The 27025-nt window shown below is 46.1% G+C and overlaps 1 protein-coding gene across 2 annotated transcripts in view; it reads left to right on the top strand.

Annotated features, from left to right (window-relative positions):
- Nucleotides 1-27025, top strand: part of SLIT3 (slit guidance ligand 3) — a 695238-nt gene that overhangs the window by 506194 nt on the left and 162019 nt on the right. For both annotated transcript variants that reach the window (XM_065547045.1, XM_015452236.3), the window contains exons 6-7: nucleotides 3946-4017; nucleotides 25653-25724. In XM_065547045.1, the coding sequence (XP_065403117.1) occupies nucleotides 3946-4017; nucleotides 25653-25724 (144 nt within the window). The remainder of the gene's footprint in view (nucleotides 1-3945; nucleotides 4018-25652; nucleotides 25725-27025) is intronic.

Genomic DNA, 27025 nt, shown 5'->3' with positions numbered 1-27025 from the left:
GTATCATTTTAGCACTCATATTGTTTGCCGAAATTCGAGCTTCCTGGGGAAATTAGAGCAGTTAATTTAATATCATGAAATGTTTTGGGGCTTCTTGGCTTATTCAGAGACAGGGGAGTGTAAATCAAATTGAGTATCCTGTATACAGTAGAGGACAATGAAAGTGGCCTCTAAAAACATAGCCAGGCTTCCCAAAATCTCCTGCCTTCCCGTTCCCCATCTTCATCGTGGACCCACAGAAACCTTGTTTTATTCCAAGCCTCCTTCCCAAGGGCTCCCTGGTAGAGAGGTCTGTGTCTCAGAAAGACAAGGAAGCAGGGAAGGTGCTTAGCCCTGTCCAGGCACAGTAGGAGTGCTCAGTCTTTATTGTCACTAGAAGGGCCACAGGGCCACAGTCGTGACAATATGGCTTAGAGCTTTATTCCATACAGCTTGGGTTCAGCCCTGACACCTTTTCCCGGAAGGACTCATTCTGCAACTATTGGTGACCATCTGTGAGGTGGCTGGCACTGCGCTAGGCACGGGGGAGAGTTATGTTGCATGATAAGAAGCAAAGATTCAGCAGCTGTGGGAAATACACTTCTTATGGCCCAGGAAAAATCGAAAGAGAGCCCTCAGGCATCCTCCAACTGCTGAGTTCTCTCTGCTCACATTTCCAAAGCCCTTTTTGCAGATGCCTCCCGAGTGATGGCGTGCATGTTGCAAGGTAGGCAGTGGGCTTTGTTGATTTGTTTTTGAGAGGGTCTTTGAACGAGGTCTTTCAAAGACACGATATGAACCTTTGACCTGAGAGCTTAGAATACACATCAGCTGCCTGTGGTCACATCAGCCCCCAGAAGCAAACTGCTAAGTCAGATGTTTTGGCCTCAGCTTCGGAAGGTTCTCTGTGTGTTTAGTAACGCTCCACTCCACCATCCTCAAAGAAATGCTGGGCTTGTGTTTATTTTGCCTCCCTTCTCCTGTGTGTCAGGACTAACTTTTATGTTGCTGAGGTGTCATTTTGCAAAGAAAAAGAAACGTGTCTGAACCAAGTGTGTATTTACTTTGTTTTAGAGACCTAGTGTATTTGCATGAAATATCAGGAAAGCTGATGGACGATTAATTGGGCTTTTTACAAATACGCTGATGCTTGGCGCCATGGAGATATAAGAGCTGGGAAGTGGAGTAACTGCTGTGGTTTTTGTTTACCTTATGGGGCCCCCATAGGTGTTAAACCCTTAAAGACCCCGGTAACAAATGGGGCATCTTGTCTTGAGAATGGCTGCTTGACCATCACGACTGGAATACCCTGTCTGTTTCATTTATCTGTGGTTAGAACAAAAGGAGGCAATCTCAGTTATAATAAATGTCTTCTAGAAAAGCACACTTCTGCATAAATATTTTAAATTTTGATGTTTCATGTTTTAAAATAGGCTATAAAATACACCCACAGAGATGCTTATAGTAAAGCTCAGTTTTCCCCGTTGCAAATAAACTAGATGTCAACTTGTGCCACCCACTGAAAATATTTAAACGTCACGTAATTAGTAACATATTAGATGTCTCTGCTTTTAGCCTGAAAATGATCAGAGCCCTCTCGAAGACTCTTGTCCCACCACTTCAGTTTGCTGAGTAGCAGGACTGTGATGGGATATTGAGTAGTATGTGTTTAGTCTTTTTAAAAAATCTTTTGGCTACTTTCTACCACTTTGGTTTATTATCTTCTTTCTATGGCATTTTCTTCTTCCCTGCAGATTCCATTCTTTCCACATAAAATTCTGTACATTTAGAGTCCCCTGTTTGATTTCTGGTGTTCTCAAAAAGAAAAGGAATAGAAAACGCTTCACAAATCCAGTAAATAAATAATATACTAATAGCAAGGACCTTTATGAAATGTCTGCATGAAAACCGATGCACCACAAACTGCCATCTCTACACACCCCAGACTTCCCAGTGTGATGATTTAGATCCTTTTCTACTTAGGCGGATGGTGCCATTTTTGCCGAATTCAGCATGTTCATTGAACAGTTTCTTGGAGCCAAAAGCCAGCTCCACTGCATTTCTGCTTGGTAAGGTTTGGTGGCCTTGGCGTGGGGTAGGGGTTGTTGATTCACCGGCCTCTGAGCTGATGATAAATCTAGAAGCTGGGCAGCAGGACTAGACTGCCTTCATAGAACCTCTGCGGGGAATCGGCGGCCCCAACACTGCGAGAAATCTATGAAAAAGAGGCTCAGCAAACTCATGTGAAGAAAGGCTCCAGAAGAATTAGGGGTCGAGAGGACGCGGTGAGACTCCGTGTGAGTGGGTGTCACTGAGAACTTTGAACGCTAGATACAGAACTCGCCAACCAAAAATGTGCTTCTGCTTCTCGAGATGCCTGTGGATTGTTTTTTTCTTTTATTCTAAATATCTGAATCTTGTATCATGAGCATCTATTGAGATGATATATTAATAATTCCCCATAATATTGTGACAGAGCCTGTCTGTTGTAATGCACGGCATCACTCTATTGCGTTTTGTGTGCATTTATACAATTCTACATCTGGATACTTTTCCAAAGATAATAGTATTTTCATTTTAATCCTGCCTTCCTTCAGTAGAAAATAAAGCCCTGGGAGAGGGTTCCCAAAGGTAGCTTTGGCACATCTTTTGTGGAGAGTTGTCCTGGGATCGTTTAACTCAAGTTACACATGAAAATTCCAACACCAGGAAAACCTTCCACCTAAGAGGTGGAGAAAATTAAGAGTCTTGGAGTTTTTTAGTACAGCCATAGTTCTTTTCACCTGACCCGCAGCCCCAAAGACTATGGTGTGCTCTGTGGACAGAGTACGACAATCTGGTGTCAATAACCAATTCCTGTATAACATCTTATTGTATTTTATGGTTTTTTAAGGAATAAAATGGGTTATGTATATAATACATGATATTTAAGTTGGGGTGTGATCATAGTTGGTATCCTGACTTACATATTATATATATTTTAATTTTTTAGAAAAACGGTATCTATGTATTATCCCTCAACTAAAATAGCTCAGTCTCCAACTAGAATGTATATTAGTCAAGGCATCTTTTTAAGAGACATTATTTTCATGCTCACAGGATGGAAAGGGAAATAAAAAAGGAGTCTGGAAATAGGTGCATTTAATTCTCCCCAATTTAAATCAAAGTGGTACATCTTTAAGGCAATAACGATATTCCTTCTTCCCCTCTTCATGAACGCTTCCCTCAATGAATTTCTTTAATGTTGATGATGGTTAGTGCAGTTTGAGGGAATCTGTATTTAGTCAGAAAATGCTTCAATAGAATGACCTACCAGATGGGGCCTGTAACAATGCACAGAGGCATCAAACCACCACAGACATGTGGTGCTTAGAATAATAAAAAGACTATAAAATTAGATTAGTTGAGTCTAATTTGGAATTGGTATATTCCCCATGCACCCTTGCCGCTCTTGGGCAGATAAAGCCTTGAGATTTAGCACTGTGTCAGAGCAGAAGACTGCAACTTCCAGTAAAAGGGAGACGAGGGAACGGGAGAGAGGAAAAAAGCATTCTGGGAGGTCGCGGAGGGCAGAGCAGTGACCTCCAATGATTTACAGGCCTTTAGCTTAATGAAATTGTTTCAGTGACATGACGGTAAGAGCTCGTAATGGATTGGATGCCCTAATGTAATGAAATTACTCCCTTCTGCCTAAAAAAAAAAAAAAAAAAAAAAAAAAAAAAAAAAGCGCAATTAATATTTACTGAGACCTGACAGCCTTTTGGTGCGCTCGTCTGTGTAGTTCTCTCAGACAGTCAGAGAGGAGAGACGGAGCAGCGTGGCAGACAGGCTGGCTCTGCACGAGCTCCTGGCAGGGACCAGCAGCGCCTGCAAGGGGGTGGAGGGACAGGCGCTCGGGTGGCCTGGGCCGCCGGCCCCTCACGCTGCCCCCGCTCAGCCTTCATGCTCTCCCCTGCTTTTCCACAGGCAATTGGACAACAACCACATCAGCTGCATTGAAGATGGAGCCTTCCGAGCGCTGCGCGATTTGGAGATCCTGTGAGTTGATTTTGCGATCGCTGCCTTGTGTGTGCGTGCATATGTGTGTATGTGTGTGTGTCCCTGTGGGGAGGAGAGAGGGGGAGAGTATGTGCAGGAGGGTCTGTGTGGATGCATTTCTGGTCTTTTGCTGCAGTGCTATTAAAATTGGGAACCAGGAGATCCCTCCGGCTCACCTTGGTCAAAGTGTTTGCAGGCAGCCAAGTGTGATTTCTTACCTCCCACAAACTGGGGTTCCTGCTAATTAAGTCTCAATCGAGTCTTTCTCCTTCTCCCCCAGTGCTCCCGCAGTATTTGTTGCTGGGAGAAACAGATGGGCTGGAGCAGACCCCCCCAGAGCCTGCCACAGCATCAGGGACAGTGTGTTTGAGTGCGGGCACACTGGGAAACAGGGTCCGGGGTTGGGGCCAGAGAGAGAGAGATTAGTGCCAGGAGGACAGCTGGAATTACCTGAATCAGAAAGGGACCTTGGTCCAGGGCAGGGGAACGCCACACAGCCTGGGAAAGCCCAGTCATTGCTATTGCTCCTGGGATCTCATCTCAGGCTTCAGTTGAAACTTTAAACAGTGACCGTGACCTTAAAGGGGCCGGGGGTGGTAGGGGTGGGGGTGGGCAATGGGGGGAGATGAGAGGAGGCAGCCCCTTCCCCATAATCCCACCCTTTGCACCTTGTCTAGAAAGAATGTGTAGTTGCCTTTCTGAGCTCTGGATTTTCAAATGAGTCTAACTAAGAAAACCCGAGTCCCAGGAGGAGAGTCAGCTAGGAGTCATCTTGGGGTCATTCAAACTAAAGTTGAATTGTGTAAGAAAACATTTTGGTTATTCTCACCAAAGCTACACTTCTAGCTGTCCCTGATTCAGAGAAGCCCAGAGAGGAAGGCAGTACAGCACAGAAGAACTTGTGTCACTTCTGTCAGGAGACGTGTGGTCGAGTCCGGATTCTGCCACTGATTAGTCGTGTGACCTTGGGCAAGTCTCTTCGGCTCTGGGAGCCTCAGTTTCCTCATTCGCAAAATGAAAGGGTTGGTTGCTCTGTCTTGGGAGTGACTGCCCCTTTCCAAATTCTGTAGCTGCTTGGTTCTAAAAATAATTCCCATGGTACGATTCTAGCCAGTGACTGATAGCAGAGTGGGGTTTCTCGAGCATCCTCCTAAAAATAAGAAATTACACAGTCGCAGGTTTCCTATCTCTGATTCCAGAAGAATCAATGAATGCCAGATAAATAAGTGAATGAGTATTTTAAAGCATTCCTTTGTATGTGAAAGAATGAGTGAAAGGTCTTCCCTCCGCCTTCCTCTTCACCTGGCCCCGCAGACACTAGCAACGGGTTGGAGAGAGCCTCGCCACGTTGTTTGAGAGGAAGGTGATTCCAAGAGGAATCACGGGAAATAAAAGGGGATGCTGATGCTGCAAGCTGCTTGAAATCGGATGAAAGCTGAGAATTCCCAGTCCCGAAAAGACAGGACCCACAGTCAGGGAGGTCAGATTGTCATTTCTGAAATAGATTGTCTCTCCTCACCCAAACTCTGACCCTGGAACCGGCAACAAATGCCTGTCTGTGAGGGAGAGGATGCCAGCCCAAATTTAGTAACCTAGGACTCCTCTTATCAGGAGGCTGGGGCTGAGAAGGGTAGGCAGGATTTTCCCTGCTTGCAAAATAGCATTTGTAGGAAGGGCTGCTCAGAGCCCATCACCTTTTTCTTCCCTTGACAGAGAGGATGAGAAAGGTGAGAAAATTCCTTGGGAAGAGACCAGGAAATGGAAGTCACCAGCTGCCACAAAACAGCTGTGACAACCTGACAGCCCTCATGTTCATTTTCTGTGCTAGGAATGGTGTTGTCTCTCCTCACCAGGAAGGCAGTCTGAGGGAGAAGAGAGGATTTTACAGTCAGACACACCTAGGTAGGGCTTGGGTCAAGTGTCTTAATCTCTCTATCTCCTCAACTTTTAAAAACAGCCAGTGTATGTACCTCATAGGAAGGGCTCTCATAAGTGCCATCCCTTCTACTTTCCTAACTTTTGCCCCTATACACCCTCACCCCCATCAAGCCCTTGCCCAGGACAGATTTGGACAGATACCAAATCTACTCAGATACCAGAAAAAAAAAAAAAAAAAAGATATCCAGATGCACCAGGTGTCTCCAAGTTGAAGCTTTAAAAACCTGTGACTGAAAGAAAAAAAGCAAAGTTCTCATTCCCTATCATTGCAAAGAGCCCATAGGATCTGATTAGTTTATCTTCTCAATTCCAAACAAAGCCAGATCAATAGCTTTGTTTTAAAGACACTCTCATTTGGCTTCACATGGCTAAGTACTTGAAATTAATCATAATCAGTTATTCCGTGGGTTTTTAATTTCCAGCAGAGGCACACGGCTTTGAAACCATCCATCTTAATGGTGAGCCATTCTGAAATTGGCTGGAGCTGACATCTCCATTTAAAGAACCTCCCCTCCCCACCCCTAGGACCTTCCAAATCTCATCCACACATTGACATTTTATAATGCTTCTCTGTAATCACAATTTAGGCACCATAAAGAATCCTGGCAATGAAATAATAAATAGGAACTCAGTGACAGTATCACACATTAGCTTGATACGTTTCTGAGGGAAAGAGGAGAGTTCAAAACATCCTGTGCCCAGAAAGAGCATTTTAACATATCTAAAGCTTAAACGTCTGCAAATTAAGAAGATAAATTATAATGTTTCGGGTGTGTTTTCTCTGACGTTAGGCAGCGTGAAGTAGAAATCAAGGAAAGACACATTAGTTGTCCCAGAAAGCTCTCAAATTAACTTAAGGAAAGTTTATGGATGTCAACTGCAAATAGAAGTATTTCACATGCCATAACCCTGTTATTCCATCCCTCCTGTGGATGGAAACGCCATAAAACTTCTTTCCATCGAGGCTGACGATGGTTTTACCAGTTACATTGAATGAGAATGTCGGAGGTGAGCCTGAGAGGTAGCCACTGACTATGAGGAGAAATGAACTGGTGCAAGGTTGGGAAAGACTGAAATCTGCCCATTTCAACCTCATTTTTGACTCATTCCCAATGGGGGATGCCCAGCACAGAGTATGGTGGACAGGGAAAGGAGCCATCCCCTCCCCTTTCCAGGAAGTAAGAAGAAAAGGATAGCCTGGGCGGTGAAACTTCTCATGGCCTTCCGTGCCACTACGGGGGAGGAATAATGAGGAAAATGAAAATAGCTAGCAGTTACTCAAGCCCAGTGATACCACCAGTGCTTTTACATGCGCTAGCTCTTGCCATCCTCACAGTCTCTCAATAGAGCTCCTGTTACCATCACCCTGCTTTTATCAAAAAAGTAGCCCATCTCCGAGAAGCCAAGTAACTGCTTACCTAATTAGCAGCAGAGCCTGTGTGCTAACCATTTTACAAAGCTGCCTTTTGGATGCATGTTGCCAAGGCTGTCATGGTGATTGGCTGCCCTGAAGTACGGCGGGTGTGGGCTGCGGGGTGGTGTGAACTGGCCTCCAAGAACTGATGGAGGCAAACTAGCAATGACTCACAATCCCGCTGGGGAGAACGTTGGAGCCTTTCACAGGTTTGTGAAATTGGCCCTGTCATTCCCTTCACCCAGTTAACAGGTGCCCACAAAGTTGAAGGTAAATCAAACCTGCAGGAGTAAGGAACTCATCCTGCTTTTTCACTGATATACTTGTCGTCCCAGAGATGATTTATTCCCTCTTGTGGCCATTGCCATAGACTTCGGCACTCCACAGTTTGGGGGCTCTGCTTTCCAGACCTGTCTCCCCCACTAAAAAAAATACAGCCTCAGCTTTGTGGCATTTAAGGTTCTTAACTGAGGGACTGAGCCTCTGTGAGTCAGACCCTCTGCTGTTACTCAAATCATTGCCCTTTAATCTCCACCTGTTCTGTGCTTTTGGCAGTTTGCACACACTAGGTTTTCTCCAGGTAAGTCATGCTTATACTGCAGTTGAATATGCCAGGACTGCATTCCTGGCTCTGTGGGGTCAGGACGCGCTGTGCTGGTGCTCTGAGCCCTGGGTTTCTAGCCCATACCAGCCAGGCTGAGGATGGCCAGGCATTTCACCAGTTATCGTGGCACCTCCCTGCCCAACGTGCCATCGTGGGTCAGAAAAAAAAAAAATGCTTAACTCTAATGAAAATTTTAAAAAGTAAGAACAAATTAAACAAAAATGAGAAAACCTCATTAATAACATATGTCATGAATTGTTTTTCAATAGTATTATAGGAGAATAAAAAGTCCTTTTGGATATTGTATCCTGACGAAAGGTAGCAAGTCAGAAGTTCAATAAATACGTTGTCAAAAATGCCGGACCACAGACAACAGAAACACATCCTGAAGATGTTCTCATCTCCCGGTGATTGGTCTGCCCTTGAGAAATCACTGGTGCCAGCTAAATGGCATGGAGATCCCAACAGGTCCGTAGATAACCAGCGTGTGCTGTTTGGAAGCCCTCACTCCCACTTATGACACTTGCCAATTTTGGAAATTCATTGACATTATTATAGGCTGGCGCTGGTGGGATCTTAGGTGTCTCCAGGATGACCGCTCATTGTCCAGATTAAGACACAGAGAGCAGGCACTGGAGAGAGGCCCAAGCAGCCTAGCAGTCTGCACCCTGAGCACCTGTCTTGGCTCACCCTAGGCCTGGCCCTAGGCTGGGAGACTTGCCTGAGGTCAGCAGCGAGTCCGCGGTAACAGGGGAACTTAGAATCTGGGACTCCTGACCCATGTTTCTGTCCACACTGGGCACCTCCATGCAATCAGATTGTTCAGAAGGGATCCCCTGGTAAGATTGGGGATCCCAAGCACAGTTCATCCTTTCAAAACCCGCCGTTTAGTTTTGGGTGTTATTTAGGAAATTGGGGTAGGGCACACATTTGTCCATGACAGAATCAAGGAATGATCCAGCTTTTAGCTCTCTTTAAACCAGAGGCTACAAACTAGGCCACAGATCATATTGCTCCCATAGACGAGATTTTTCTTTTGTCCTGCGTAATGTCTTTTAAAAATTGAGATGAGCGTTTCACATTTGAAAATTGAAATATCTTACATAAAAGTCCAGATTTCCAGCTTCTCCGGAAAAACCAGAAGCGCTGGCAACTGTGGGGGGCATTTCCACACTGCAGTCAGCTGTGGCTGGGGAGCACCTGTCCTCCTTGGATGGGGCATGTAGACCCCATTCTGCCACTGATCCGTACCCATTTACATTAACTGCCAGCCCACATGACCCCTGTGCTGACCCATCCAAGAAGCAAAGACGCGCTGTGTGGCCAGCACAGTGCCGGGCGCTGGGTACAGTAAAGCTTGAAGTGAGCAGGTGCTTGGTGGTCTGAGCTCCATAGGCCAGAGCTCACCAGCGTGGTGGAGTTGGGCACACAGAGAGAGCTTAGTGACGTGGAGTCCAGGACACCCGAACCTAAGCAAGGACACCCCAGAGGCAGTCACGAATCCCTCGCATCTTACCTTCTGAGAAGCTCTTCTCAAGGGTTAAACTAGTCTCCACATTGCGTTTGAGGTTACGGCAGTTGTCATTGGTTTTATGCCTATGAGGGTGAAAAATAAGAGGTGACTCTAGCTGTTCATCACAAGAGCCACCCCACCTGCCCTGGTTCTTGTTCCCCAGGCTCCTGGATCAATTGGTGTACTGAGGCCGCCGAGCCCATGTTTAGAGAGGAGAGATTCAAGAATTAAAGCAATAGCAGAACTAACCAGACTTTTAGGGTAGTTCTAATTCAGTCATATCCTGGTGGGTTCAATGTGGCCTAACGCAGAACCACACAGGTAGACGCAGAAGAGTGAATGGGGAAAAGGTCCTTTTCTAGTACAAGAGGAAGGCAGTGGAAACAAATTGACAGCAGTCCTGAAACCTAGGTCAGGGTGTGCTCACTCTCCTAGAGCGGGGTTGGTGTCCTGGTACAGGGTATTAGGATGTTCAAGCACAATGTTGCCCACTTCAGAGAACCCAGAGTTTAATGCAAGTCGCAGTGTGTTGGCCACGTCAGCTGAGCTTCCTCTGGATGCAGAGCCAGAGGATTAATGAATAATAATAATGATGTAGCAATAATATATAGTACCATGGTACAACAATTACTACTATGATTATATTATTCTTGTTAGAGCCTCCAAGTTTGAGCATCTATTTTTGAGAGTCTACTTCTATTTTTGAGCATCTTCAGGTACCGTGACAAGTCAGTAGAATGAGGCATCTCAATTAAATCTTCACCACAACTTTATGAGGCACATCCTAGGAATTGCCTCATTTCACCAGTCAGGAAACTGATCCTTAGAAAAGTTGACTAACTTGCCCAGAGTCACAGTGGCAAGTACAAAGGCAAGTACTCATTCCAAACTCAGATCCAGTTCTGCCTGATATCTGAGCCCCTGCCCTTAACAAAAATTAAAATTAAAAGCATCTACCAGAACACACATACATAGAAACAATTATATGCACTACTGAGATTATTTTCTATAGTGAATGCCCAGAATAATTCAGAAACCATAGTTATTGAAACACTGACCCACGGGGTGCTTAGGTCTAAATTTATGACCTCAGCTTTATCCGCATCAGATCCAGGTCCACAAAACTGCCCCAGACATGAAGGTATGGAGCCATAGTTGAGCTTTGGAGGGGTTAGAGTCCTCTCATAGAACCAGCTTCCAGCTCATCTTTACCAGACTAGGTGGTTTGGGGTTCCTTTCCTTATTGAAAAATGGAAACTGTAATACCCACCCCTGAGAATAGCTGTGTGGGTTAAGAGAGATATCGCTGGTGTGTGCCTAGCAAATAGGCTCCCAATCAAGACGCTCATAATAAGTAAAGTTGGTAAATACTTCTGTACTGTTTCTCTGCTTTATATCCACACCTCACTCATGCCTGGCACGTACTCGGTGGCCAGTTAAAGTATGTGGAACCAAATCGAGTTGAAATTAATTAACTGAGTTGAAGCCCACACCACCAGTCTCTAGAGTCCCTGTTATGACTTGTCTCTGAACAGAACAAGATGTGGTTGTCCTAGAATCATTTTAAATGTTGAACAGCGTAGTATTTTACTGAACCAGTCCACTTTTCACATTACCTTTGATTTTGCATTTCTCTGGCTAAATGGTGATCTTTCTTTCTCATTTTAATAAGGAACAAAATCGGAGCTACAGTGAAAATTGGTGTGTTACAACAGAGACCAGACTCATTTTTTTTATTTATAAAATGTTTCACCTGGGTTTCTCTGGGAGCTACAAACATTTTATCAGGGTGTTTAGTCATGACATAGTTTTGAACATAGAACTGTCATTGCTTAATGAAAGTCTTAAAATATCTCCAGATATTTTTCTTTTGGTACTGTACTGTAAATTGTGATATGCTCATGCAATCAGGATTGAAATTGCACTTTGTAGAAAGCGTCTTTAACTTCCTTTCAGTCCCCAGAATACTAGGAAAGCAACTGGGTTTTCTATAAATGTTCTTGTGCCACTCAACACACACCTCCTTCTTAGTCATCCAGACTCCAAGTTCCATGACAGTCGTGCTCTTCAAGTGACTAGCTTGGTTTTGAGAACCCCAGCTTAAGGAAAAAGTAAGCATTACTTTGAAATCTAAATTTTTTTTTCCATTTAAATAAGTAGCACTTCCACCCTAGAATCTGGGGGAAACTTGTGATTTCTAGTTGATTTCACTTTCCTGTTAACCAAAAGCTAATTCCATCTCTGAAGTTGAAAGTGTATTGGTGTACATTCCTGGGTTAAGAGGATTTGGAGAAGATAATTGAATTGTTTTTGATCAGCAAAGGGTCTTGAATCAATAAACCACCTGTTAGCTTCTCCCGTGAGTAGCACTTAGGTGGAGTCGGCAAGTCTTGGTGGTCTTGCTGTCCCCAGGGGCCACAGATTCCAGCTGCCGGGTCTCTGCACTGGAATTCAGACTTGACAAACTTGGTTTGGGAGCAATCTTTTGAAATGCTTTGTCCCACCTAGAACAAACTGGAAAAATAGTTCTGCATGTTTAAAGAAAGATTCCAGAGAGTATTCCTTCAGGAGGGTGGGGGAAATGCAGCTACATGCCTACGGTGGTCAGTTCACTCCCAAGACCAGGCTTCTGTGCTAATTTGCAAAGGTGCCCCTGCCTGATGGTCAACCTCTGCCCTTTCACCATCCCCTCAGCTCCCAGCAGGGGCTTTGGTGACCAGTATTTGAGCATGTTTAGTGAATATCTTGCCTCTAGATCAGCGCTCATCCCATGATACTCATGGACCTCCAAGCCAGGGAGCCTTGTCCCTCTTGAGCAGCCAAACCTGCCTGCCACGGCTGCTGCTATTCCCACCAGGGATGCCCAAGACTGGACAGCTCAGCTTACCTGTGGCCGAGAGTCTGCTTTTCTGTAGACCTGAGTCTTGAAAGTCAAGATCCTAGGAGCTCTCACAGGAATTTGGCCCTCTCCTACTCATTGGCTTAATGGAAGGAAGGATGATGTGGAGAAGGTGATGGAGACACAAGGCTGGGAAGAATTGGACCTACTGTTCCCTGAGCTTTCATTTCCTATCTTTGAAGGTATTAAAAAGTAAGGGATGGGCCAGGCGAGGTAGCTCACGCCTGTAATCCCAGTGCCAAGGCAGGGGGATTGCTTGAGCCCGAGTTTGAGACCAGTCTAGACAACATAGCAAGACCTCTACACAAACAAAAACAAAAACAAAAACCTTTTTTTTTTTTTTTTTTTTTTGAGATGGAGTCCTGCTCTGTCGCCCAGGCTGGAGTGCAGTGGCGCGATCTCGGCTCACTGCAAGCTCCACCTCCCTGGTTCAAGCAATTCTCCTGTCTCAGCCTCCAGAGTAGCTGGGATTACAGGTGCCTGCCACCACATCTGGCTAATTTTGTTGTATTTTTAGTAGAGACGGGGTTTCACCATGCTGACCAGTCTGGTCTTGAACTCCTGACCTCAAGTGATCTGCCTGCCTTGGCCTCCCAAAGTGCTGGGATTACAGGCATGAGTCACCGCACCCAGCGAAGAAAAAAAAAAACGAAAAAAAAAAAAACCCTGTTTTTTGTTTTTTGAAGTAAGGGATGGTGGATGAAGGAGGGATGAAGGAAATAATGATTCCATTTCTCCAAGGTCATATTTGGATTCTTCAAACTCATTGTCAAAAAGCTGTAGAGAGTCCATTTTCTTTTGACTTGTAACTAAATCGGAGGACTCCAACTGCTGGCCCATGGGTTGAATAAAACCAACAGATGTGGGATTTCATGTTTTCCTTTAACTTTTTTTGTTTACAAATAATTAGAATGTTTACAAATAATTAGAATTTGTTGCCAACATTTAAAACTCCAGTAATTTTGTGTAAAAGTTTATAATTCAACTTCCAGTGAATATCTAGCAGCTTTGCCAACCCTGGGCCCGCCTGTGGCTAGGATCTCTCCAGCAGTGCCGTCTGATAGAACTTTCTGTGATGAGGGAAACATTGCATCTCTGTGTTATCCAGGATGGAAGCCCCTGGTCACACATGACTCTTAAGCACTTGAAGTGCATCTTCCACAACTGAGAAACTGAATTTTTAAATTTGTATTTAATTTTAATTGATTCCAATGTGAATTGCCACATGTAGCTCATGGCTACCTTATTGGACAGTGCAAGTTGGGAACTATGGGTGGGTACCCTGTCTGGACAGGGCATGCTCTGCACATCACCATAGCTCCCACCAGGCCTGCTTCCTGGTCCTGCTCCAAATCTCTCCAGCCATCTCACATCCATTAAGAATGTTTAAATAGTGTCTTTTCTAAAAGTAAATCTGAAATATCTGCCACTCCCCTCACCCTCCACCTCCATGTTTTTTTTTTTTTTTTCTAAGACTGAGTATCACTGTGTCGCCCAGGCTAGAGTGCAGTGGCACGATCTCAGCTCACTGCAGCCTCCACCTCCCAGGTTCAAGTGATTCTCCTGCCTCAGCCTCCCGAGTAGCTGGAATCACAGGTGTGCACCACCACACCTGGCTGATTTTTGTATTTTTAGTAGACATGGGGTTGCACCATGTTGGATCCCCCTGGTCTCAAACTCCTGACCTCAAGTGATCTGCCCTCCTCGGCCTCCCAAAGTGCTGGGATTACAGGCATGAGCCACCGTGCCCAGCCCTTTCTCCATCTAAATTTAAACATCTGGGTGTTATACCCACAAAAGACCAATTTTTATCAAAACCCAGGAGTGTGATCCTTGCAACCATGGCCCACCAAAACAAAACCCTCTAAGTGTAAATTTGTTTCCTGATCCCCATTATTTGCTTCTCACAGCCTTGCAAATGACTTCCACGAAGTCAACTGGGTAGGAAAATTACCCCCTTGTCTGAGCCCCTCCTGTCTCCATAGGTACACTAGAGATGCAGCAGCCGGTTAGGGAACCAAGCCCGTTAACCCCACAGAAGGTGAGCCAGGTACTTGCATAAAGAGAGAAGGAAAAAGAGCTGACCCTGCCTAACTGTTTTCACATGCTGCACACTGGAGGCTACTTGTGACTTTCAGACTTTGGCCAGATGTCTTGTCTTTGTGCAGAGCTGGGCAGATCTGGGCATCCATGACCACTTCTTCTAACCTCTGGAAAACGATTCCCAGTCTGGAAATGCTATTTTAGAGCCAGCACCAACCCAGTTGGAATTAGAGAGTGAAATTTTAGGCTAGAAAGACCCTGGAGGTCAGCTGGTTCCACCACTTCATTTAAAAGAAAGAAACTCCCCCACAAAGGTTAAATGACTTGCCCACAGCCATAGGAAAAATTCATGGAAGAACCAGGCCAGAAAGCAGGTCTTTTGGCTCTTTATCCAGTTCTCTTTATTGCTGTCTGCTTGCCCCTATATTAGCAGACAGGTCACAAAAGTAAGTGAAACCAGCTTTCATGTCCTGTTCATGCCATCAGCTCTACATCTCCAGCATTTTGCTAGAGGGAACGTTTTGCATTCAGCATGGGGACAACACCCTCCCTTTCCAAGGCCTTCCGGGCCTTTGGCCATTGCTTAGGAAATGGCCACTCTAGTGACCCAGTAGATTATCCAGTCAGATGGCAGTCTGGAAGAGACCAGATTCCACATCATTGATCCCTGGCTACCGGGGTTGACCAGAAACCCATTGAGTAAGCACTAGAGTTCCCTGCCCATTGCTGAGCCCAAATAGCCCAAGCTGTAAATTGCACTCAGTTCCCTGGGAGACTCCCTCGCTTGCAAATATCAGAGGATAAAAAGCAGGACCTCTCTGGCATCTCAGCCCAGGAACAGAGCCTCATGCACCCTGTGCAGCTTTTCCTAACAGCTCTGAAGTGGCTCAGTTCCGACTGTCCACAAAAAGTGACCTATGTGTTTGGTCACAGAACTAATGAGTAGCATGTAAAAACCAGACAAGAGCTCACCTGCCTGGTGGAAAACAGTCTTACCTTTAGAAACGGAAACTTATTCAGGGTTCTTTGTCCCCAAGTAATAATGGTTGTGGCGGGAGAAACATTGAATAATTTACAATCATTTAAAGGTAATTCATCACTGGCGGCTGCCCTTCGGGAGTTGCAGTATAGAGGGAAGGTTTCAACCACATTTCACCATAATGCCATAATGTCACTCTTGCATCCATGGACACGTTGGCAGTTGCCTGATTTCTAAGTCAAGACTGTCCATGGTCCCAGCACTCTGAGTTTCTTACAATATTTTTTTCTGATTTAAATTATCAAATTAATTTGTTTGGTTCAGACCAAAAACTGGCACCTGCAAGCCAGATCCAGCCCTCAGGTGTTTCATTTGTGGGTTTTAATACTCAAGGTGATTTAGTTGCCAATATTAAAAAAACCAGGAGACCTCATATGAAAATTCTAGACGTCTGGCTTTCTCTTTAAAAATAACAAAAGGGAAGAACTGGCAATGCTGCACCCCCATTCCAGCGTAGCACAGTCTCTTTTTTTTTTTTTTTTTTTTTTGAGACGGAGTCTCGCTCTGTCACCCAGGCTGGAGTGCAGTGGCGCGATCTCGGCTCACTGCAAGCTCCGCCTCCTGGGTCTATGCCATTCTCCTGCCTCAGCCTCCTGAGTAGCTGGGACTACAGGCGCCCGCCACCGCGCCCGGCTAATTTTTTGTATTTTTAGTAGAGACGGGGTTTCACCGTGGTCTCGATCTCCTGAGCTTGTGATCCGCCCGCCTCGGCCTCCCAAAGTGCTGGGATTACAGGCGTGAGCCACCGCGCCCGGCAGCACAGTCTCTTGAAACAAGAAGTGAGGATCCCATTTAGTAAGGCTGGGTTTACAACAGTCCCCACCCAGCTCACTCACTTATATGACAAACCGCACTCCTGTAGGCAATTGTGTTTGTATTCCTGGATTAGCCCAGCAGGCCGTTCAGAGTGGAAATTTATTTGTATCAAAAGATGCCAAAAACATGACCGTTCATGCTTTGATATTCGCCAACCCCTTCAGTAAACAGTGAGCCTTCCTACATACCAAACACTGGGCCTGGCTATGTAACTACATGAAACAGACTTGCTGTCTGTCCTCGCCTAGTGTACACGTTCATGGATATTTTCAAAATGTCCCTTTTCTTCCTCTCTTACTGGGCTAGGCACCAAATGCAGCTGAGGTGGAAATTGCCTGTTTCTTCCCTTTTCAACTGCAAACTCACCGGTCCAGTAATGTAAGTTGGAGGTCACTCTTGCATCCGTGGACACGTTGGCAATTGCCTGATTTCTAAGTCAAGACTGTCCATGGTCCCAGGCTCTAGATGACGAAACAGAATTGGGAGACCAAGGCCATCTCATTCACATGTCATTTAAAGTACATTTTAAAATAAACTCCATCATTGGAAGGCAGTTGAGCCATTCTGTCACTGCTAGGCAGTGTCTGTGATCACCTCAATAAATGAGTAAGGAGTTCTTCAGAGCCAAGGGACCCCAAACACGGGATCTGATTGAGTAGTGACAGGGACCCCAAACACGGGATCTGATTGAGTAGTGACGGGATTTGAGGATTTATCTTTCTCTTTTGATCTTCCACTTTTCACATTTTTCGGGGGCATTATTTTTCTTTGAACACTGAGGTTCTGCCGAGTGGTTGGAGGCAAATTTCTGCCTGTCATAATATGAATATATAATAAAAGAAGAACCAAAGACAATCCCTTTTGTTAAGGAATCTGTATTATCAAAGGCCTAAATTGGCAGCTGATTGTTTTTATTTATTTCTGTAGGTTTTACATGACACCTGGAGACCATTTAAAATGTTACTTGGCGGTGAGAGCTGTGTGTTTAAAAATAACGCTCACCCGGTGCCAAATCACTTTAGAGTCGGGTACAAATATTGAGACAAAAACCCCAGCTGTTATTGCTTTGGCTGCTAATTTGAGGTGTCAAATGAGAGCTCGACTGCTATACGTCAGTGAATAAGGCCCCTTGTGAGATCATTATGTTTTCTAACAGTTGAGAGTAATGGACTAATCAGTGCAGCATCAGTTGTTTTCATTATATGCCCACACAATGGTTATGAGCTTTAATTTAAACGGTCCACAGGGAGACCAAGGAACTCAGTAATATGCAGCACCCAGGATAGTCCAGGAAAGCAGGTAATGCGAAAGAGATGGCTTCCAACCCTTGTCTCGCCTCTCCCTCCACTCTCCCCCACCCCCACCAATCTCTCGTATTTCTCCCGCCTCATATGCCCTTGGAGACCCATCGCCCACTCCAAACAAGCAAAGGAGAAGCTTTGCTTAAGGAGCAGGCAGATCTGTACTTTCTATTCTACAGGGTATTCTTAAAAATTGCAGTCAACCCATCCAACAGTAAGGGCCACTAGGCTTTTGGCAACACTGATACGTGTTAGCCAAACCTTGACCTTAGACGCCTTTGAGACCTGGTTGTCCTCTCTCCTATGTTGCCTCTCCTACCTCCCTCGCTCTCTGAGCTGAGCTCTCCCTGCTCCTCGGACAGGAGGAGGGCTGTGTGATGCTGTTGTCTTGTAGCAGCCTCAGCAGTGAGGCCAACACCACGTTCCTTGCCACTTCAGGGACCAGTAAAAGATGGGTCCGTCACAAACTCATGTGATTCGCCTCCACCTTGGAAAAATGTGGAAGCTGCAAAGGTGACATCTGTCTGTCTGAAGACAATCCTGTGAGAGGCAGTTTTGTGTAGTGATGAAAAATATAGGTCCTGGTATCACACCTCTGGGCTTTGAATCTTGGCTCCGCAACTCTAGCTGTGAGATCTGAGCAGAGTTTCTGTCATTTCCTGGGCTTCCAAATGGAAGTAATAATATCTCAGGAGTGTTGAGAGAATTAAATGAGATAATGTATGAAAAGTGCTCAGGCTAGTGCTGGGACTCAGTAAACACATCATAAATAGTATCAGCATTATTTCTGCTATTATGAACATCATAGATACCTTTATTGGAAGATTTTGGCAAGCTTACTTCAAAGCAATATCCTTGACTACTCTAGCTCATTAGAGGCAAGTAGTGTGTTCACAGGAGAACCTATACCATTCTGCTTAGGTTTTCTCTAAGGATGCTTTATTGCATCGTTCTTATTCCTGGTTTCTGGAGCTTGCTAGAGCCCCCAGGCACATTAGAGCAGTGTACAGCTGGATGAGAAAGGCAAGTTCAACCTGGGGAAGAGGGAAACAGTAAAGGGAGTTTCACTTAAAAATGATAGGGTACTTAGGAGGAGGTGCCAATGATGGAGGCCCCGGGCTGAGCGGGAGGCTTGGGGTTGCCCCTGTCAACCTCAGTGAGGTTAAGAGAGTGGGGCTGAGATTCAGTATATGCTCTCCTGGGGCCAAGTCCACAAAGAGAGGCCATCCATATAGATTCGAATAGAGCTGAGTCAGCCGATAACGATCACACTCATAGGACCTGGTAGAGTGTCGTAGGGCCTGGTCATCAGCAGTAGGCCCTGATTCCTGGTCCCATGGTGGCTGCCCATCAGCGGCTGCCCAGCAAGACTGAGAAGAGTGGCTTGCTTTGACCTGTGAGCCAGAGAGGAGATCTGGCATGTAAAGGACAGCCCCAAGAACCTGCAACGACCGCAGTTTCATTTCTCTTGCCCTGCCTGAGCCAAGCAAGAGGGAGGGCCAGCAGTGAGTCCCCCTTGAGGTCCGCACATGCCAGAGCCCCTCCGTGCACATCGTCCCCTGCCTGTGGTTTAGGTATTTCTCACAGGGTCCGGCCACAGCAGTTATACACTCAGCTGCTCTTCAGGAAGGGAGTCTGGTACTTTGGCTGCATCCACCTCTGTTAATTCACTGTAGGCACTGGTAGAGATCGTGCTTTCTTCCAGGCTTGCCATGCTGGCCATTGGATGCCCACATTTGTCAGTACAACTCAGGGCATCTCTCAGCCCACTTTATTAAATAGACATCCTGTCGTCATGGTGGCTGATGACTCACCAAGAGTCTCCTTCTTGGGGGCCGTTAAGGAAGGAACCACCTTGCTTATGTAGACTTACACAGAAGTCTACCTGCCTTGACACAGGACGTGAGTGGGCCAGCCCGCCAAGAGGGTCTAGGGAGTCTGGACCCAGGGAGTCTGGATCCCCACCTATGTGGACGGGAAGAGGAGGGATTCCAAGAATACCCCCAGGAAGGTTGGCACACAGAGAGGCTGCAGTGACACTTACTGCAGATGCCTGGTTTTGCAATTATGTGATACATGCTCACAGATAATATTGTTGCATTAGAGCCAATTACATGGTGTTATGGACACACAACACGCAGATTACACCCAGAGCCAGGAAAGCACAGAGTGATAAAGCGATGGCCTAATCGGAGGAGACAGAGGGAAATGTCAGCCTTATTAAGGTTGCCAGGGTGGGGTGGCTGCAGCTGGACGTGTCTCCTCCAGATCAAAGATGGCTATCTTGAGGGATGCAATGGAGAGCCCCACGTTGACACTCAGAAGGGAACAGTGGAAGCCAGGGGCAGAAGCCAAGTTGGAGCTCTCCAAGGCTGGTCACAGCCGCCTCCATGGAGGACTGTCTATCATTTCAGAGCTTGGGCTTCTTCCTAAGTGGGGAAACACCATGCCTGCCCCAGAAGAGGCCTTCAGTCCCAGTTGCTGCAAAACAGCATCCTGTATACTACCCTCTACACTTAAGTAAAGGCTCTATTCTTAGCTTTTCCCCTAGTTCAATGGTTTGCCAACACGAGCTTGCATGAGACTCCTCTGGAAGGCTCATTAAACACACAAGGCTGGGACTCACCCCAGGGTTCCTGATTCAGTAGCGGCTTGTGCCCTAACACATTACCAGGTAATGGGCCTGGTCTAGAGACCACATTTTTTTTTTCTCTTTTTCTTCTCTTTTTTTGTTTTGTTTTGTTTTGTTTTTGAGACAGGATCTCACTCTGTCACCCAGGCTGAGTGCAATGGCATGATCCTGGCTCACTGCAACCTTGATCTACCAGGCTCAAGTGATCCTCCCACCTCAGCCCCTCAAGTAGCTAGGACTGCCAGTGCTCACCACCATACCCAGCTAATTTTTATTTTTTATGTATTTATTTTATTTTTTATTTTTTTGGTAGAGATAGCGTGTTCCTATGTTGCCCAGGCTGGTCTCAAACTTCTAGGCTCAAGCAATCCTCCCGCTGTGGCCTCACAAAGTACTGGGATTATAGGCATGAGCCACTGCACCCAGTCTGGAGACCACATTTTGAGAGCCGCTGCCCGAGTTCCTTCCATGCACAACCCAAGGCGGATTCACCCGTGCTGTCTCTTGAGCAGGGCCTCCCCCAGGCTTCGATTCCACCACGGCATTGCAGGTTCTGGAAACAGTGGGACTGATCTTCCAAGGTAGGAGTGAGACTGCCTGCTTTTGAATCCCAGTGCTACGACTTGCCACTTGGGATTTCCTGAAAATGTTTTTTGTGGTTTTTAAGTTTTGAATGCCTCTGACCTAAACCCCTCTTCTTACCGAGCAGTTACATGCCTTGCCTAGTATGTCCCATTTCATCACCGACAAAGGCAGAGACAGGATGGTTCAGTTCTACAGCAGTCAAGGGCCAACAAAATTTCTATAAAAATCCAGATAGAAAATATTTTAGCTTTGCAAGCCATGTGGTCTGTGTGTCAACTACTCAGCTATTGTAATGCAAAAGCAGATAGACAATACAGAAGTGAATGCGTAAAACCATTTTTACAAAAACCGGCTGCATTGGATGGGATTAAGCTTGTGGGCAGTTGTTTGCCAACCCCTGGAGCATCCATTATGTGAATCTTCATGTATTTATCCCTCCTGGGGAGCCCTTGTCCCATCTCAGTACCCTGGCATTGGGCTAATAGGCCCCCAAAGATGTCCATGACCTCATCCCAGAAACCTGTGAATGTTGCCTTCCGTGGCAAAAGGGACCTGGCACATGGGACAATATTAAGGATCCTGAGATGGAGGAGTTATCCTGGATTGTTCAGATAAGCTCTAAGGATAATCACAAGGGGCCTTGTAAGAGGAAGGCCCCAGTAAGTGGAGATCACAGTGAGTGGCAGGAGATGTGACAACAGAAGGAAGAGGCTTCAATGGCTGTTTGGAGTTGTGTTCAAATATATATTTTTAAAAATTGTTGAGTAACAAAAAGAAGCAAGAGGTTGATGTGACGCAATGAAGCAGCCACGAGCCAAGGGACGTGGGCGGCCTCTACAATCTGCAAAAGGCAAGGCAGCAAATTCTCCCCTGAAAGAAACGCAGCCCCAGAAACTCATTTTAGACTTCTGACTGCAAAACTGTAAGGGAATAAATGTGTGGTGCTTTAGGCCACCAAATTCATGGTAATCTGTTACAGCAGCCATAGGAAACTAACACAAGCCTCATTCCTGGACTCAGTCTTGCTTGGATTCAAATCTTGGCGCTTCCACTTGCTTCATTCATGAAATGGAGGTGATATCAAAAGTCCCTGCCTCGTGGGATAATTGGAGGAATTAAATGAAACAATACAGGCTGGGCATGGTGGCTCACACCTGTAATCCCAGCACTTTGGGAGGCTGAGGCAGGTGGATCGCCTGAGGTCAGGAGTTCAAGACCAGCCTGGCCAACATGGCGAAACCCCGTCTCAACTTAAAAATACAAAAGTTAGCCGGGTATGGTGGTGGACGCCTGTAATCCCAGCTTCTGGGAAGGCTGAGGCAGGGAGAATTGCTGGAACCCAGGAGGCAGAAGTTGCAGTGAGCCGAGATCACGCCACTGCACTTCAGCCTGGGTGACACAGCGAGACTCTGTCTCGGAAAAAAAAAAGAAATGATACAATGCAGTACCCTTAGCTCAGAGCCCGTCTGGCATATAATAAGCTCTCAGTTAATGTTAGCAGTTATCAGTAACATCTCATCTAATTGCCACTAAAGCTCTATGAGCCCAGTGCTATTATTATCTCCATGTTACAAAGGAGGAAGCGTAATGAGATGCAGAAATTTACCCGTGGTTGCATAGGCTGTAAGTGGCAGAGCCAGTCTAAACTAGGTCTCTGCCTTCGAGGTCCATGCTCACCACCTCTCCTTGGCACTGGGGTTGTAGCACAATTCCTTCATTGAATGCCAGCTACTTAGGCAGCGGCACAAGAACCAAATAGAATGCAGTGCTCTGTGTGTGGGCAAAAGCTGCCAAGACTGGAAATCAAATAAATCTGTGTTTATTAGGGAAACGAAAACTGTAGCTGCCGTAGCAATCAGCGTCTGAGAGGTTACCAACCCTCTGACATCCCCAGGCTGGCCAGCCCCAAGCAGCAAATCATGAAAGTCTGAATACTGTGTTTAGTCATTTTGATTCTGGAATAATTGCTATTATCGTAAATGTTTTATAGCCCTCATTACGACTCACATTTAAATATCAGTGTAGTAATACATTAATAAGTCATCGCTGCCGGACTACTGCCGGATGCAGTTATAGTCGAGGTCCTGCTTATAATTGTACTGTATATTCAGCTAAATTAGAGCCGGGCTGTGAACTCCACCTGACGTTGAATGACTGGGCATGCTTGGAAAGAAACCCCTTCTCTGCAATAGGGAGGATGCTCAGATTTTTTTGTCTGGTGGTCAGTCAACAACCTTAACTTGGTTTCCCCTAAGTGTGGAGCCCAGAACTCTGAAATGGACAGAAGGTGAAATGGAGGCATCATTTCTGTCCTGCAGGCATTTCTAATCCAATGAGGAAGGGGAGAGAAGCCTAGCCCTCACCCCCAGGAAGCTCCCTGCCAGGGCAGAGTGCCTGGTCTGATAGCAGTGACAAATTCCTCAGTGTTGTTAGATGAGATATTCTGAAGTCTTTCTGGATGGACAGAGGCAGGATAGATTATCCCCCACTGAGCATCTCCCCATATACACACACACATAGAAAAGAAGTCACATGAAACAAAACAGCTAAGTGAGCTCAACTTCATAAAATGCCAAATACTTGCATTGGTAAGTTAGTGAAGTTACAAAGTAGGCAGAAGTAGGCAATGTAAATTTTGTCTATTCATTCTTCTTTACCATCCCATATGCCTAACAGTGTCAGACACATGGCAGGTGCACAGTAAATATGGGAGGGAGGGAAGGAGGGAGGGATAAAAAAGAATTAGGTTCTGTGCCTTTTGCCACGCAGATGATAAGTAGATGTGCGGGATTACAGGAATAGTCTGGGGCAAAGGAGGTGTAGTCACTGGAATCCTGCTTTGGACTGGGGTCACAAGGGGCTGGAGAAGGAATCGTTACAGGTCCCCTTGGGTAGGATGGAGAGTATGGGGGGCACTGTATGCTGGGTAGACCTCTGTTTCTATTTCCATGGGGGTTGGAGTAGAGGGGAATATAATAGGCCAGGCCAGGACTAGATTCTCTCCACGAATGTCAGTAACACAGTGACCTCCACTTACTGAGCACATACCCCATGCTAAGCCTTTTACCAGCCTGTGACATAGGTACCATTACCTGGCTTCTCCCACAAATAAAGAACCTGCAGATAAGAGATGTTGATAACTTGCCCAAGGCCACACAATTTGAAGTAGTAGGATTTGATTTCCACCATGTACAGAGCAGGACATGAGGCTATAGTAGTGCGCAGGATAGAAAATGGTCCTGTCTTTGCAGATATATGATGTACAGGGCATTTTAAGAGGAAGAGCATGTGTTTACCAAAAGCCAAGGGCAAAAGACATCTGGCTTAATCCATGAAGGTTTCCAAAGAAAGTGTCCTTCTTGGGCCAGTAGGGACCCATGGAGGCCTAAGAGAGGGTAAGAGGAATTGGGTTGTTGAGTAGGGGATGTCTGATGTGGTTCTGGGAGGAGCGGAGAAAAGGGCACAGGAACAAGTGGCCACCATGAGGGATTGTACCAAGGGCTGTATCCAACTCTTCCTCTTTGGGAGGTACAGTGAGACAGGTGTGGAGTCAGGGAGCTGAGAGCTAGGCTTGACTTTCCCACATATTGTGTCTCTCCACCTGGGTAGTCACTGAAGTAACTGATGCAAAAGGCCCTCCTGCTACATGATGTTTCTGCTCTGCAGATGGCCTTCCTTAGCTGCCACGCTTTCCCTAGGCTTCCGTAATAGGTTTCTCCAGAAGGGTAAGGCTGGGCACTTGTCTATAGCCTGGCTTCATTCTTCAGCCTCATTTCAGTCTAGTTCATTTATAGATCTCACACCTTTCTCTTTGCTTTTCCCTGCACAAAAGTACCTGTCAGTGCTAACATGCACCACAGGAGCTTCATTCATGGTCGTGGAGATGCACCAGAAAGAAGAGACGCACAGAGCTCACAGACTTACTTGAGATTGGATGTGCTGAAGGCCGGGCACGGTGGCTCACGCCTGTAATCCCAGCACTTTGGGAGGCTGGGAGGGGGTGGATCACCGGAGGTCAGGAGTTCGAGCCCAGCCTGGCCCACTTGATGAAATCCCATCTCTACTAAAAATACAAAAATTAGCCAGGCATCTGTAATTCCAGCTACTTGAGAGGCTGAGACAGGAGAACAGCTTGAGCCCAGGAGGTGGAGGTTGCGGTGAGCCGATATTGCGCCACTGCGCACCAGCCTGGGCAACAAGAACGAAACCCCGTCTCAAAACAAAAAAGATTAGATGTGTTGAAAGAGTCAGAAGATGCCTAGAAAATATGGAATCACTTATCCCCACAGCATCCTGTGCAGGGCAACACATGCAATGGGTGGGACAAGGAGAATGCAGCAAGGTCGTGCTGGGCTTAGATCCCATCTCCAGGGCTTTACAGTGATTGTTCTTGGAAAACTGATTTTGCCTCTCTGTAGCTAAACCTCCTTATCCATAATATGAGGATAACACATTTGTAGATTTGTGTGTTATTAAGCATATCTGTTTCCTTCTCTGTAAACTGAGGACAGGAATAGGTAACCGGCATTGTAGATGTAAGAATTAGAGATATTATAATGAAGCACTCAGTGCATAGGAGGGTTTCAGGAAGCAGTACTCTTACTCAAGGTGGGTAGGCAAGTCCTGAGAGGGCAGTAGAGGGAAGGAGGGCTCCACCTGAATAAAAAAATCAGGACATGCTCTTCTCGTCTGGAGACCTGTCCACTTGTCTTTAGCTGCTCCACTGGCCAGACCATGACTGTTGACTCATGGTCTTGTGGTCACATCCATCCCTCCCCCCACCTTCTACAAGCATCTTGGCGCCTCCCCCGATGCTCCCTGGCTGACCATCTCCCTTCTTTATCTCCACAGCACCCTCAACAACAACAACATCAGTCGCATCCTGGTCACCAGCTTCAACCACATGCCGAAGATCCGAACTCTGTGAGTAAGAAGTCCATGCATCTTTCCCACTTACTCCCTACCTCATGCCCAAAGTGCAGCACTCTAAGCTGCTCGTCAAACCTACCATGCTATGACTAGGCAGATGGTTCCTACATTCAAATGCCTCCTTATTCTGCTATTAACCGAGGGGTGCCTTGGCGAGCGAGGGTGGATGCAGAGACAGGTCATAGTGCTACCACCCATGGCTCTGAACGACTGTTCTGCATCAGGCAGACTCATTTCTCTTACCCTGGAACTGTGGGAATTCTTCCTGTACTGTGCGCATGTTTTCCGTCTTGATAGAAAAGATTATGAGTTTTACATTGTCACAAAACATATAGAACTCTGACTGAATGATTCACCATTTGCTTAGCTAATATCACATAACTTCGGCCGTTCTGTCACATTGCCAGTGGTTACAATGGTTTTCCCCTGGGGAATGAACAGTACAGGAAGAGTCACTCCTTCTCGCCACCCACCCAGTCCCCACCCACCACATTTCCCTGCTCACCTGCTCCCTGGATGATATTCTGATATTAGAATGCAGTCATTCTCATACTTGGTTCTTTACCTTTAATGTCTTAGGTGGGCTTAAGTTTTCCAGGGTGCATACTCAGGAAACAAATCTCATCGTGACCAATCCCCAGAGCAGTTCTCGTGCTCTTATTACCTGGGGAGATCCCCTCTGCTCCCAGTCAGGAACCTCTTTGTAAGTTTCTCTGTAAGTGGACTCTGTCAGCCTTTCCAGAGAGGTTCAGACTTGATACTTGGCTTGCGTTGGGGGAGCTTTGGTGGTATTTGCATCACACTAGTCAGGGAAAGAGCCAGCTCCCAAGGGTGTCAGCCAAAAACATTTAGGACCAAGGCCAAGGGCTAGAATTCCTGCAGTCCCCTTTATTAGCTCTGTGTCCTCTGTTCCCTCCTCTATAAATAGGAATGGCGGTGAGGATCGGATGATATTAGATATTTAAAGTGCCTGGCAAGCCGTAGACAATAAATGATATTGATTGTTACATTATTATCACATGATCAGAAATCGGGACTGAAAGTTCCAAGCAGCCATCTGATCTGTGCTCCCTGGGCAACATAGAATCCATGAGATTTGGAAATCCTTACAGCAGAGCTTCCCCAGTGGGATACCTAGACGAGCAGCATCAATATCACCCAGAATTTGTTAGAAAAGCAAGATTTCAGGCCCCACACCAGATCAGAATCTCTGGGGGTGGCACCCAGCAATCCGTTTGTCATAAGCCCTCCAGGAGACGTTAACGCTCATAAAGTTTGAGAACCACTGCATTCAT

Source organism: Macaca fascicularis, chromosome 6 (assembly GCF_037993035.2).
Source record: "Macaca fascicularis isolate 582-1 chromosome 6, T2T-MFA8v1.1".
Classification (NCBI taxonomy): Eukaryota; Metazoa; Chordata; class Mammalia; order Primates; family Cercopithecidae; genus Macaca; species Macaca fascicularis.
Note: the sequence above shows the minus strand (reverse complement) of the source record. Positions and strands in the feature narration are given on the sequence as shown.